Source organism: Syngnathoides biaculeatus, chromosome 14 (assembly GCF_019802595.1).
Source record: "Syngnathoides biaculeatus isolate LvHL_M chromosome 14, ASM1980259v1, whole genome shotgun sequence".
Classification (NCBI taxonomy): Eukaryota; Metazoa; Chordata; class Actinopteri; order Syngnathiformes; family Syngnathidae; genus Syngnathoides; species Syngnathoides biaculeatus.
In genome coordinates, this window is record NC_084653.1 from 28,664,694 (window position 1) to 28,679,335 (window position 14,642).

Here is a 14,642-nt window from a genome sequence, read left to right on the forward strand (position 1 = left end):
AAATCTGTGCTTTGAAAAGTGATGTCACAGAGAAGGACAACGGTGCTCGCTTTGCCGTCTTTGAGATGAGAGCAAACTAGAGCAGCTCATCACGTCGAGTTTGGATCGGCCGACGGCAAAAAGTCCAAAATGAATCAGACTGGTAGGTTGAGCAGGATTGATGAGCAACACATGACGTTAGTATGAGTTATGGTTTATGTAGATGGATTAAAAAAATTTTTGAATGCATGTGCACAATGTCAACAGATGCTAAATAAACTCTCAAAGTCATTGATCAGAATAATCAGTAATGGGTCATGAGCAAAACTGCCTGCCACAGCTAATATTCGATCTCGTCCTTCAACAAACATCTTGCGTGGAGAGAAGGTCACGGCCTGCGATCTTACTTTGGCCAGCATAAATAAAACCAAGGTGGATCTCAAATGTCATTTGATACGTCCTCTTCCACCCAACTAGTCAACCTTTTGAGACACAATCATCAGTTGCATTCCATCCAAAAGCAAGAATGCGAAACAATTGGTCCTGCCCAAGAATCACCCAGGCGTCGGCGAGCTGGACTTTGGCCTGCGTATGAAGAAAAACAAATGCAGCAACAAGACCCAAAAGGGAAAAAAAAATGGTCCCATCCGATCATGAGCTTCTCAGGTAGCCTCCCCATTCTACTTGCATTTCTTTCCTGGGGATCTGCATCAAATGTTGAGCAAGTCTGGAAACAGCAGGGTGGAAGGTTAGTTGTAACGTTGTAATGTTGTTAGTTGTTAGCTGTGTTGAAATTGGACACGAATCATTTCCGGAAATGGTAGACGCCATAAAAAAAAAAAAAATCCAAAATGAATAACCACGGAGCATGTCTTGACAAAGCACATTGTAAACCACCACTACACTAAGATTTGTAGGTAGCCCTCCGACCGTTATTTGCGTTTGCTTTTTGTGGACAAAGACCAGACGGCGTACCAATGACGACGACTACGGGGGCGGGAAATCGCTTGGACGCAAAGTGTTGCCAGAAATGGAAAATAATCCCCAAAGAGCGTATCTTGAGATGTTAACCGTTTCACAGACACGCCTTTGACATTGTGCACATCCACCTCTTGTTGTGTTTCGCAGGAAGTAAGGCTTTAAAAGTCCTGAAATGAAAAAAATATTCCCATTTAACATGTCTACACTGTGTCCCTGCAGACGACTTAAAGATGTATCAAGGGGTGACTCTGGGCGGGGTCCACACCGTAGAGGACGTACTGGGTGAGGGCACCTTCGGGGTGGTGGTCAAGTGCCGCAACACAGAGACCGACACCACGGTGGCGGCCATCAAGGTTTTCAAGAACCACCAAAATTCCGTGAACAACGCCAAGGAGGAAATCTGCATCCTAAAGCAGCTGTGGAGTCTGGATCCCGACAAGTGCAACATTGTCCGGTGGGAAGGCTTCTTCTTCCACAAAGAGAATATCTGCCTGAGTTTTGAACTCCTCGACCAGAACCTGCGGGAGTTCATGCAGCATCACAGTGCACTTTCCATCCAGCAGCTTCGACCCGTGGTGCATCAATTGGCCACCGCGCTGTCTCACATGAGCAAGATCGGGCTCGTCCACGCTGACATCAAACCGGAGAACATCATGGTGGTGGATCGCCGACAGAAGCCACTCAAAGTCAAGCTGGCCGACTTTGGCCTGGCCAAAAACGTGTCGGACATTGTGCCGGGAGATTGCGTGCAGACCTTGTGGTACCGGGCGCCCGAAGTCATTCTGGGGATTCCCTTCAACGAGACAGTGGATGTCTGGTCATTGGGATTAGTCGCCGTGGAGCTCGCCACGGGCCAGCCTCTGTATCCCGGGAGGACAGAGTACGACATTTTGAACTTTGTCACCAACACCCAGGGACAGCCAGCAGATTACGTGCTGGATCGCGGGAAGGAAGTGGATCAATACTTCCGCAAGGAGTGCACCGGGGTACACAGGTGGAAGCTCAAGTCACCTGAACAGTTCGCCAAGGAGACTGGATGCCAACCCAAATGCGCCAGATCGCTTATACTCAACTCGCTGGATGAGTTGAAGATGGTCATGGTGGACATTGTTGGACAACAATGCACTGAGCAACTCTTTGTTCGCTTGGTGAAGAAGATGCTGGACCTGGATCCCAATCTGAGGGTCAAGTCCGAGAAGGTTCTGCTGCACCCATTTTTCCATAGCTGCCCTTCCTGTAGTGGCCAGACCGTGAGCTCCATTGATAAAGTCTCCAGTGAGGAGACACCCTGCCAGGTCGACGAACGTTCGGCGCCATCCCAGAAAGACTCCTTTCTTCCAGAAACTCCCCCAACTCAAAACGATCCTGTCCCTTTGGAGATCTCGAGGGACAATCTGGTTGGGCCTAAAGTAGATGACAGAGACGGTAGCTGCCTGGGAAGATTATCCAGAAAGATTGTCGCGGCTTTACAGAAGATCACTACAGTTTTTGTCAAGATTAAATTGTATAGCAGTGCCCCCACTTCCCAACAATAGCTTATTGCCCCAGGGTACATATCATAAAAAACAAACGAAAAAAAAACAAAAACAAAAACGTGGGAAGGGTTATGGTGCCTGTGCGACTTTGTGGTACAGGATGTCTCCAGTTGATTTGGAATCCCCTTCAATGAGATGGATGGATTTCAGGATTGAAAAAGACCCAATCTGACTGCAACATCCCAATTTCTCAATAGTTTACCTCTACTCAGAAGGATTCTTGCAAAAAAACTGCATACAGTACATGATGGTAGTGACTTCGGGAAGCGATATTATACCTGGAGACATTGTGGTATTCCCCAAGTCATTGCTTTTCCATTCAACTCTCCAGCAACACCCCAATTTATATATATATATATATATATATATTTTTTTTTTTTTTTTTTTACCTTTACCAAGCACAATCACAGCTCTTCTATGATTGATAAAAATTCTATCCATAGCAGCAGTGACTGTCTGTCTTTGGAAACGGGTATCTCTGATTTTGCAAAGGTGTCTCTAGTTATCTTGGGGAGTGCCTTCAAATTTACGGTAGATGTGATTGCAGGGACACCCCAATTCCCTAACCATGTTTTGTGAATTTGTTTTTTTTTTTTTTTTTTAAATCTCAGAATATAAACTGGAACGTAAAAAACAAAATGGCTCCAGGGCTATTGTACCCAAAGATATTATTATGCATTCCTTTTGGGATTCACGTCAACGACACTGTGGGTCTGTGGTCACTGGTACGAGAAGAGCAAAATCTACACCCGTACTCACATGTAGTACGTTGAAATGGGGTACAGCCTGAACTGTGAACCGAGATTAAAAACGATTATAGCGTAATTTATACTGAAACATTATGTAAGGACACAGTCAGTCCTAACCTAAGCGTTCATCTGAAAATATCATGCAAATTTTGACTACTTGCATTTGAGAATGGCGGCACGCTGGGCGCAGCTGGAACGCGCCGGCCTGACACTTCTGAGGACCCGGGCTCAATCCAGGCCCTCGGCACACTGACGGGGCAATTTAGAGTGTCCGATTCATGTTTTGGGGATGTGCGAGGAAAGCGGAGTGCCCGGAGAAAGCTTATCCTCACAAGGGTCATGGGAGTGCTGGACCAAATCCCAGCTATCATCGTACACCCTCAACTGGTCGTCAGCCAATCGCATTTTCAGGGGCACGCAATGAAAATTCCACATACAGTAATATGTTTTGAACCATTTCAGATTCAGTTGGACAAATTCAGTTTCAGATTAGCCCTGACAGACACTTTAGAAAATCGCAATCGGTGGCAGATACACGGACCTCCTCTTTGGCCAATCGGCGCGTTCCCTTTTGATTCACATTCAGTTCCTGGTGGCGCGTATACTATTTAAGGCCGCACAAATGCATTAAAAAAAATGTACAGTAGCAAAATAGTTAATTCAATGTTTCAATACAGTACAATTTTTGAATTGACATCAAGAGTAAAAGAAACAAATACACATTCAACATTTTAATTGCATTAAATGATTGGTTGTTACATTAAATGAAAGCAAGAAAGGTCATCAATTACATAAGGAAAAAAAAAAGAGTGAGCGGATCCCTTTCTAAATGTTCTGTTTTGTTTGTAATGACTTTTTCTTTTCCTTTTTTTTTTTTTTAAACACATCTAAGTGGTTGTTGAGTACGGTTAAAGGCCAAATGGCTTTCGCCACTAGATCCTGTTCCTCTTCCTGCTACTGCGTCAAGCCCTCAGCCAATACTCGCCCCTGTTGTGCTTCTCACGGTACTGCATGAGCAGGCTGTACCTGCGCTAAATTCTCATTCAAAATTTTATTTTAAAGAAAAATGTAATCAAAACGGCAGACCTGACAGTGCATACAAATGCGATGTCTAATACATGTAGCGTGACACCTCTTGGTACACAAATAATGTGACAAAATAGATGAAAATGAGGCAAGGTGAAGAAAACATTGTGTGGCTGACGATTGAACCTTAATGTACTCCAAATGCAATTCTCAATAACTTACTGCATATAGAAAGATTTATGGTTTGCAGACTTTCACAAATGTTATATAATTATTGCTTATGCAGAATGTCAGTCTCCCCTTTGGACACCCACACCAAGCAGCGAAGGCTCTTCTCTGCTGGTCAGACTTAGACACTCCACCTCCATCCTCCGTAACGTGTACAGGTAGCGGTCGTGAACCTACTGATCAGTGTGTGGCGATTCTGGGTAAACCACAACAGTTCATCCCAAGTACATTCTGACTTGTTGTGGTTTCTCTGGGGTGCACCGGTGTAGAGTTTTCAAGAGTACAAATGGTGACGCAGGAAGTCCAGGGTCTTCTTCCAAGAATCCTCCTGAGCGAGCGAATGTGCCGCACACTCGCCTCCCCAGAGAGCCGTGACTGTAAACACACGGCACGACTCCACTAAAACCTCGAACGCAAGAAATAAGTCACGCATAGAGTGAGAGCTCCCCAAAGGCCCGTCACATTGCCATATTCTTCATGGGGTGTCGGACTACTGTCTAATTCATTTAGGATCAGAAAGAGACTGGCAATACTGCTACTGATTCCCGAGATCAGGACAAAGGCATGGGGCGGGACAAGGACCAGGATCATGAAACAGGACGACAACATTCACAAAGACAAGTTCTACTACCAGGACCTGATGCAAGACGTGGATCATAAATTGGATCGTGGGCATGGACTAGGACATAATCCAAGAAACAGACCAGGACAAGAACAAAACACATGGACCCAGACAAGGACATTGATGTACCAGGACAGGTGTATGGATCAGGATAAGTACAGAAGACATGGAGCAGGACATAATTCACGACATGGACCAAGACCATTACGTGAACAAATAACATGAACCAAAATAAAAATAAGTACATAAACCAAGGCAAGGACCAGGGCTTGAAACAAGACATGGACAAGAATCAAGGCACAACCCCTCGTGATTGTGAAAAGTGTTGCTTCGGTGACGGTTAACCTACGCTTCTGCCGACTTCCTACAGATCTGAATGAGCTGACTCTGGTGTGTGGTGAGTACGGAGGCTCCAGCAAGTGTCCTGCGTTAGGGTAAGATAGGACAGTCAGCAGGTGGACGTTTCCTGCACGCTCCATCATCTCCTTCATCTGGAAAACAAAGAAGTTGTCTTTCTATGTAAACAAGCACCCCATTTTCAAAACCATCATTTAATTTGTGCTCTTTACGTCTTTAGCTGACTCTGAGGCGGGCCAGTTCTGGTCATCCTCGCCCACAACCACCAAGAGAGGACATTGCACACGTCCCACCTGACAAACATAAAATACCGTATTCACAATCAACCAAACACAGGATGAACCAACAGTGGGCGGAATGAGGAGTAGTAAACAGAATCAGGATCAAGATATTAGGAGGACATGGAACAGAACCAGGACTTGGATTGGCATGAGCTAGTTCCAGATCAGGAGAATAACATGGGAAACAATTACAATCAGGATCCGTGCCAAGACATGGACTAAGACCAGAAACAAGTCCGGACCAGAATGTAAACACGGACTTGAACATAGACTGGGAAATGACCCATAATTAGGACCACGACACAGACAAGGGACAGGTCATGAACTACTTATGGACCAAGACATGAATCAGGAACAGAGCCCGTCACAGGATCCGGACGTACACTTGGATCATGACCCATTCATAAAGTAGGACTAAGACATGCACCATCAAATACTCCAGGACATTAATTAGAAGTAGTACCTCTACCAACACTGAGATGTAGTCCAAGTCCATCAAATGAATGACTGACTGACTGACTGACTGACTGACTGACTGACTGACTGACTGACTGACTGAATGAATGAATGACTTTCATTTGTAGTTATACCGCTGTACTGGAACGAGATAGGAGAGCCTCTCCTTGTCGGGGCATATATAAAAGCAAGGTTAAAAATAAATTAAAAAGAAACAAGTCCAAATAAATAAAAAAAATAGATGTGATCTGTCCCGCCTTCCAGATGCTCAAATAGTTGTTTTTTGGTGTTCAGTGTCAGAATGTTGTCTAAACACCAAGTTGTGAGCTTCTGGACCTCCTCTTTGGAGCCTGCCTCGTGTCCCGACCACCGTTGTATTGTCAGCGAACTTGACGATGATGTTGTCGTGCTGAGGCATACATGAGCAAAGTGCTCCAAAAACCAAAGATAAAATATGAAAGGAAGCACTGATAGGAAGATCCATAAGCCGCTGCCAGGTGCGCTACGCCATCATCATTTTAATGGATATGGACAAGAACTACGACATGGACCAAAAAAATTAACAGCTCCACTACATGGACCAGGACATAGACCAAGGCAAAGACCAGAACAAACAGGAAGATGAGACAAGAAAAGAACACAGGGACAGAACAAGGACATTGAAGAATTAACGACATTGCCATGGACCATAAGCAGATAATGAACAAGGAACAATACAAGCAGGACCAAGGCAAGAACCATGACATTGAATATGATTATGAGTAACACTTAAGAACAGAACCATGTATCAACTTGGATCATGACATTGGCCAAGACCAAGACACACATCACATCCGGGAAAGGGGAATAGACCATTAGTTGATCCAGGACAAGGACCAAACCCAGAACAAAGAGCTCACGTCAACTTTGAAGGCAGGATCGCTCGGGATTGGCAGCAGCAGGTTTCTCATGATGGCCTGGTTCTTGTCATTCAGTTGAGCCTTGTGCGCATTCCTGATTGGAGGGCAAACATTAATAGTCAAATATCATCTTCCCAACAAAATGGCAGATGTGTAACAGTGATTGTCACCGATCAAAGTAAGATAAAATGTCCGCCACACTTCCATCTACGGGTTGGACGTGACTTCCACTGATGCACACCACACACCTGGGCTGGAATACACACACACAGTGTAGGACTAAAAGGTCACAGTATGTTCTTGTTTTATGTGAGCCGCAGGCAACCTTGACAACGTGTGAATAGGTGGCCATCTTGAGCGTGACGCTGACTCCAAAGGAGAGTCCGAACAGGGCCACGCGCTCGGCCAGCACCCCAGGGTGCTCCAGCAGGAAGGAGAAGGCCTTCTGTGCACAGAGGACATGGAATCCTCAGTTACCGTGGCAACACAAACCATGGACAACTGAGCATCTGGCCTATTGCGCCAAGCCACACCATGGAAATGCGGACTAGCCAATTAAAGCGCTGTGCAGAACAGTGTCTCGGAATTCACAGTGACTGTACGCATCGCCATTTCAATACATTCAGGAGCAATTGAAAATAATCCAGGACATGGACCAGGATCGGGACTAGAACATGGAACAGAACTTGGACACAGATGGACCAGGATCACAATTACGACAAGGAACAGGATCATGTCTGGGACATGGATCATAATCAGAACCCAGACCAAGACATTTGTCTAAAGGTATGGTGTTGTTAGCTTGTTTACGATGCTACTAATATGAAACCTACTGTATGTCAACAACATCCAGGACAGGAAATGAAGAAAAAGGACTAGGACCAGGAGCAGGAGCCAGAATTCTTACTAGGACATTGAACAGAACCAGGATGGACCAGGACCAGGACATGGACCATAATCAGAACCAGGAGCAGGAGCTGGATCAAGACATTTTCTGAACAGTGTGCTGTCGTTACCTCATTCATCAAGATGCCAATACTAGCCTACCAATGTAAAACCTTCTGTAGTCTGCAAAATGGAACAGATCCTGGCTGGACCAGATCCAGGAACTAGAATGGAGTATGGCACAGTACTGGGAAATGGATGGCTAAGCACAAAAACCAGGAGTATGACAAGTTTAAGGACTGGACCAGAATCCGTGCTAAGACATTTGTGAAAGGATTCCCTGTTGTTACCTCGTTCCACATAATGCTAACAACATGTTACCAATGTGAGGCCCATGTCCAGGACTTGAATCAAAACTGGCACCGGGACACATAATCAGGCCAGGACATGGGACAGGCTTCACCTCAAAGTAGGTGTTGTCCACCATCTTGCCAGTCTCCACAGTAATCTTTGGCATCATGTAGTCCAGAGCCAGCGCGGCAAAGCCGTGCGAGGCGAACAGCGCTGCCCGGTACTCCACCAGCTGGCCTCCACCACCCCACAGGTCCAGGATAGCAGGGAACGGTCCGGGACCTGGAAGTAGTGTTTGGGTTACGGAAGGACCCTCGCGCCGATTCTTTGCAAACATTCTGAAATCGTCTACACTATTAAGGATTTGGACTGTGGCGCTACAACCTGAAGGCAGGAAGAGGGTCGCCGTCAGTCCGTGGTCTGTGACAGGGATCCTGAGTACGCCGGGCGCCATGTACCAGCGCTCTACCAGCTGGGACGCCTGCGGAACCTGATTCGTGAAGTCGGTAATGTGGTCCCGATAGACGGAGATGGTGAACTCCATGGGGGTCTGCACATTCATCTTCCTCATCCTGGTGATGTCACATGTGATTGGCCTCTTTCACATGGTCACATCATTTTCCTATGTCAGTGAGGCACCAAGGCAAACTCCCCATTTCCTCTCTTTGGAATTTGCCGCCATAGCTGACCTTTTTTTGAAGGGGCTAAAGGCCCTTCCCAAATTGCACACAATATTCATTGGTTCCACAATCACAACTTGGTGGTGGTGGCGGTAAACTACTTGTGTAGTCACAGCTGCCCTGCGGGGAGCAGTCTGACGGAAGCATTAGAGCTCCTCCGACCACCACTGAATATCCCAACACAATCATTTATGGGCAAGGTGTCCTGCCCACCGGGACACAAAAACAAAAGGCACCGGGAAAACCAATCGGCCGTAAATTTACATCGGCTCCATGACTCAGGAATGTGGAGGGTTTCTGCATGGAAGTGGCCTTAAATATGGTCTAGTAGGTGTTCTCCTACCTCAGTCCAGGTTTGCTTCCTGGAACTGGTCTGATGCTCCACAGAAGACCCATCTGCTCCACCCCGTAGTACGTCCCTCCCAGGCTAGGATCCTCGGATACTGCAAAGCAAAGACGCGGGCTGTAACGTTCTGATAACAGTCCTGCGACGGTAAGATTGTTGGAATCTTCCTGTAATGTTTGGCCTATTCATAAATTCAAAAATTGGGAAACTTGCAATGTTTCGGCAGCAACAGTAAATACAAGAAATGAAACCTTTGAAAGTATGTCATGTACCGTCAGAGCCCTCCAAAGGTCCTTTAACATTCCCGTTGGGAAACGCCCCAATGTAGCATTGAGCAAGACGCAGGCGTTGGTCATTAATGTAACATTCGCATTACGGTGACATAATGTTCCTGTCGAGATCAGTCCTTGGAAGGCTCTAAGAACTTGAACTAACATCCCCGTAAAAGTCCACGTGCCCTGACATCAAGCTGAGCGGGCCGCTGGCGTCTGCCAGCTACGCAACATACTGTAAGGGTCCCGTAATATGTACGGAATGTTCCTCAAAAGATGTTTGTGTCACCATCTGGTAACATTCTTCCATTATTCCTCTCACGTGCCGTGGTGGTGCTTTACTTTCCCGGAACATTGCAGTGCTGTTTCCGTAACGGTCCAGAGAAGGCCCGCGACGTACCGTTGAGGGATCCCGCAGCGTCCGTCAGGTAGTGAGCGAAGGCCTCCCAACCGTGTCCATCCTCGCAACGGTGGAAGGCGTGGAGGGTGAGCCGGGCCCCAGGGGGCGCACTCTGCACCAGGATAGCCAATTTTTCGTCCACCAGGCCTCTGGACGGACTGACCCGGAGCTTAACGGCAACCTGACGACTCCCCATGGTGGTCTTCCGCAGGAGTCACGCGGTTGACAAACTTCTGGAATCTGTGAACAAGGTCCAGTTTGTTGTTTTGTCACATGAATCAATTTTTGTTCAAGAAAAATTTCAGCATGGAGATTAAATAAGATTCATCTTAAGAAAGCGTCACAAGATTAAAATTGTACTATTACAGAAAAAGTTTGCAAAAAAAATTATTTTTAAGAAAGATAGTACAAAAGTACAGTACTGTGAAATTCCTATATTTTTTTGAAAGTATCACTTTATAAAATTAGAAATGAATTATTTTTAGTTGAGATACTTCAAGATTAAAACCGTGTATTTAAGAAAAGAGCTGTCCCAACATAAAAACCCATGCGTCATCCGAGCTGCTTAGCCTCACACGGGTCACAGACAGCTGGAACCTAACCTAGCGAGCTTCCGGCAAAAGGCAGCCAGACTGCACCCTGAACTGGTCGTCAGTCAGTCGCAGGGTAGACAACGACGACGTCACTGAGCAGGAATCCATCCCACGCTGCCGGCACCAAAGTCAGGAGTCTGTAGCATTACGCCATCGGTGACTCCTCAACTCCTCAGGTCTCATTTTGACAGGGAAAGGTCTTCAATTACAAGAATAAAGCCCGCGCCACATTTAGAAAAGAAAAATCCGTCTTTGCGTGTGTGTCCTCTTACTTTGTGTGTATTTCATGACGACTGAATAGTCTGTTCAACTTCTTTCACTGTCTTAGCTAACCTTGCATTTGGAAAGCGCTCTAAAGGCAAAGGTCACCGGTTAACACGAGTAAATATTGACAAACGTTATTATTTAGCAGGAAAAAAAGTCAAAGTGAGTCTCGCCCGTTGTGCTGACTTCAAGTGTACAGGCAGACCGAAGTCCACTTTTATTGTGACGGCTCGGAGTCCACGAGGGCCAGCGTGGTCACCTGACTTATTGACTTTGTTTGGTTGCTTTGGTGTCCTGAGAGTCCTGGAATATTTTCTCCATCCGTCCGTTTTTTGAGCCGCTCATCCTCACGAGGGTCGCAGAAATGCTGGAGCCTCTCCCAACTATCATCGGGCAGGAGGCGGGGTACACCCCGAATTGGTTGCCAGCCAATCGGAGGCCACATACAGACGGACAACAGTCGCACTTAGAATCACCCCGAAGGGCAATTTAGAGTCTCCAATGAATGCATGCATGTTTTTGGGATGCGGGAAGAAAGCGGAGTGCCCACCCGGAGAAAACCCACGTAGGCACGGGGCGAACATGCAAACTCCACACCGGTCGGGCCGGGATTTGAACCCAAATCCTCATAACTGTGAGGCCAACAGTCTAACCAAATGCTCCGCCGTGCTACCTCATTATAAAATATATCACTTTTTTTTTTTTTCGTCTGCTCGCCTGTTAGGGAAAGAGAATGGAGGATCTCCATCTCTTTTATGTCAGAACAGGTAAACTGACAACATGTGGGTTACCTGACTGCACACCTCGGGATCTATTCAAGGCCACACCTCAAACATGCTGATTTCTTGTTTGAAATCATGGGAAATTGGCGAGGAAATGAGAGAGAATCGTGGAGCTCCACAAGTCTGGGTCATCCTCGGGTGCAATTTCCAGATGCTTGAATGTGCCAAATTCATCTGTTCAAATAAACACAATTCTAAACATCATGGGAATGTCCAGCCATCACACCGTTCAGGAAGGAGCTCTGTGTCCCAGAAATAAACATGTTTTGGTCCAAAATGTGTGAATTGTCACCAGAACAAAAGTAAAAGACCCTGTGAAAATTCTGGACGAATTGGTAAAGTGTCATTCACCAGAGTGAAACGAGCCTTGCGCCGCCGTGGGCTGAAAGGCCACTTGCTGAGAATTACTCCTAAAGAAAGGCTCAAGCAGTCCCGCAACCCTTGTGAGGATAAGCAGCAAAGAAAATGGATGGCTGGATGGACATAACTTACTGCTGGATGATGGAGAAGGAATCTGGGTTTCCCTGCTTCAGCCCCTGTGACACCAAAATCAGAAGAAAATGGATGGATTGGGGGATTTTTGGAATGATCAATAAGCAAACTACTGTATGTAAAATACTTTGTATTAGTTTATATATATCAAAAATAAGAGATTAAAACCTAATGACTTGTGTGAAAATATCAACACGACATTACTTTATTATTTCATGATAAAAGTGTTTGAGAAAAGCTTGGACAACATTTGATTGTGTTATCGGTTTAGTAATTGAAAGTAATTCAACGAAAAATGTACAAATTGACCCGGACCCTGGAAGGGGACCCCGGGGACGACCCTGGGCACCGCCGAGAGACTCCGGCAGGGTACGCCTCGGGATCCGCCCCAGAAGAGCTGGACGAAGTGGCTGGAGCTACAGCGGTAGAAAACGGATGCATGATTCAAACAAAACACATATTGATGAAATAATTGATGAACGAATTATGATGAACTTACTGAAAAATTATGCATTATGATCAAGCGAATACGTCATTATCTACAATCAGACTTTTATGTATTTATATATTTTTACTAGAGTGTGCCTGCCCATTTGTCCGTTCCAAAACTCAGATGTGGCCCCAGCCTGACCTGCAAAACGGGTTTTGTTGCTTACTCCGGTCCCAAAGTGTGCCGAGTGCATCACATGACCGCGCTTACCGGCCACACAAGGAGCTGTTTTGGAGTTCCCTTCTTCTTCTTCTTCTTCAAAGTCTTCTATTCTTCTTGGCGAAATGACGTCCAAACCGAGAAACAAGAGACATTCAGAAGCTGCAAGAGTCCAGTCTCCTGTCTCCTCCCACGGAAACGAGTACAATAATGTCGCTGTAACTCTTCAAGGACACAAGGTGGCGGCAGAGAAACGTCATTTGTGCTCCAAAATAGAAGTTATCCAAACGTCCAGTACCCTTGACAGCAGCGTTGCAAACGTTCATCTATCCATCCATTTTCAGAGCCGCTTATCCTCCCAAGGGTTGCCGTAGCGCTGGAACCTATCCCAGCTATCTCCGGGCAGGAGGCGGGGTACACCCTCAACTGGTCGCCGGCCAATCGCGGGGCACCGAGAGATGTCGTCTTTCGAGTGTATCTTGGGACATCTCCGGGCTCTCCTTATGTTGGGAAGTGCCCGGAACACTTAAACAGGGAGGCGTCCGGGAAGCATTCGAGTGCGATGCCCCGGCCACCTCACCTGGCTCCTCTCAATGCGGAGGAGCAGCGGCTCGACTCTGAGCCCGTGCCGGGCGACTGAGCTGCTCATCCGTTCTCGAAGGGAGAGCCCGGACATCCCGGGGAAGAGATTCTTTTCGGAAGCTTGTATCGGGGATGTTGTTCTTTCGGTCGTGACCCACCAGCTCATTAACATCGGTGAGGGTAGGAACATTAGAGCTAAGAGCTTTGCCTTTCAACTTAGTCCGGGACCAAAACCACGTTACTCCTCCGGGATCTGAGATTCAACTTCCCGACGGACCCTCGTCTCCATCACCCTGGAATAGCTACCCTCCTAATAACAGCGACCTCAGGGCTCCCACAGGCCAAATATGCCAGCTTGATGACATCCCCCACTGTTGGTGTCCACCAACGGGTTCAGGGATTTCCACCACGACAGGCACCGACCACCTTAGGGCCACAGCTCCGGTCTGCCGCCTTGGCAATGGCGACGCGGAACATGGTTTACGCAATGTCCCCTGAGCATTCTGCAGAACGTGTGCAAAGTTCTTTCTGAGGTAGGAGTTGAACACTCCTTCTGACCTTCTGACCTGGACTGAGTGGCTCTGGAGAGGGAAGTCTGGGCTTTCCCACTAAACTACTGCCCTAGCAAACCCAACCTCAGACAAGAAGAAGAAATTGGACAGATGGATGTAAAAGCGTTTATTTATAATCAATGTAAGAATATAAAACTGAGCCATTATTTACTAAAACATCCATCCATCCATCCATCCATCCATCCATCCATTATCCAACCCGCTTATCCTCACAAGGGTCACAGGAGAGCTGGAGCCTATCCCAGCAAGCTTCAGACGAAAGGCGGCCTACACCCTAAAGTCATCACCAGTGCTGCCTGATCAACAGTCAAGTATGTAAAAAGCTACTCCCACAGCGAGAGTCTCTGTGGCGCAATCGGTTAGCGCGTTCGGCTGTTAACCGAAAGGTTGGTGGTTCGAGCCCACCCAGGGACGGAAGCTGATTTTATTTTTGCCGACACTGACATTCCGAGATCTGTCGTACGTCAAATTGAATTGCGAAAGTCACGCACGATCATTTCGACGTGTTGATTTTCTCAGCTCAGAGGTTTGCGTCATTCGCATGCAATGCAACACAGGCGAACTAGCGCCCCCGAGGGGTCGTGTTCAGCCTTGCTTCGGCAGCAGCATGGTCGTTAAATCTGGGCGAAACATCTGCTTGAAGCAAATACTCGTGTGGGAG

General features: G+C 46.7%; 2 protein-coding genes and 1 non-coding gene across 10 annotated transcripts; 2 read left to right on the forward strand and 1 right to left on the reverse strand.

Moving 5' to 3' along the window:
• The first annotated feature begins 3 nt into the window (after positions 1-3).
• On the forward strand, positions 4-2,824 carry LOC133512031 (homeodomain-interacting protein kinase 2-like). 3 transcript variants are annotated; one of them, XM_061841242.1, is made up of 2 exons: positions 4-142; positions 1,180-2,824. In XM_061841242.1, the coding sequence occupies exons 1-2, from the start codon at positions 130-132 to the stop codon at positions 2,493-2,495; spliced, it is 1,329 nt and encodes a 442-aa protein (XP_061697226.1). In that variant the 5' UTR covers positions 4-129; the 3' UTR covers positions 2,496-2,824. The 3 variants fall into 3 exon arrangements, with proteins under 3 accessions (XP_061697226.1, XP_061697227.1, XP_061697224.1); XM_061841243.1 differs by having other exon boundaries at positions 72-176; XM_061841240.1 differs by lacking the exon at positions 4-142 and adding an exon at positions 195-645.
• Positions 2,825-3,977: 1,153 nt separating this feature from the next.
• LOC133512634 (peroxisomal succinyl-coenzyme A thioesterase-like) lies at positions 3,978-13,014 on the reverse strand. 6 transcript variants are annotated; one of them, XM_061842434.1, is made up of 12 exons: positions 12,879-13,014; positions 12,179-12,222; positions 10,048-10,287; positions 9,373-9,472; positions 8,734-8,921; positions 8,462-8,631; positions 7,439-7,558; positions 7,284-7,366; positions 7,114-7,207; positions 5,690-5,770; positions 5,470-5,611; positions 3,979-4,873 (listed from the first exon to the last, which is right to left on the reverse strand). In XM_061842434.1, the coding sequence occupies exons 3-12, from the start codon at positions 10,241-10,243 to the stop codon at positions 4,773-4,775; spliced, it is 1,275 nt and encodes a 424-aa protein (XP_061698418.1). In that variant the 5' UTR covers positions 10,244-10,287; positions 12,179-12,222; positions 12,879-13,014; the 3' UTR covers positions 3,979-4,772. The 6 variants fall into 6 exon arrangements, with proteins under 6 accessions (XP_061698413.1, XP_061698414.1, XP_061698417.1 ...); XM_061842429.1 differs by having other exon boundaries at positions 3,978-4,873; positions 7,284-7,558; positions 12,810-12,882; XM_061842430.1 differs by lacking the exon at positions 12,879-13,014 and adding an exon at positions 12,494-12,766 and having other exon boundaries at positions 3,978-4,873; positions 7,284-7,558.
• Positions 13,015-14,321: 1,307 nt separating this feature from the next.
• Positions 14,322-14,395, forward strand: trnan-guu (transfer RNA asparagine (anticodon GUU)). Its single transcript has one exon. It is a non-coding gene; the product is annotated as a tRNA-Asn (tRNA).
• The last annotated feature ends 247 nt before the right edge of the window (positions 14,396-14,642 follow it).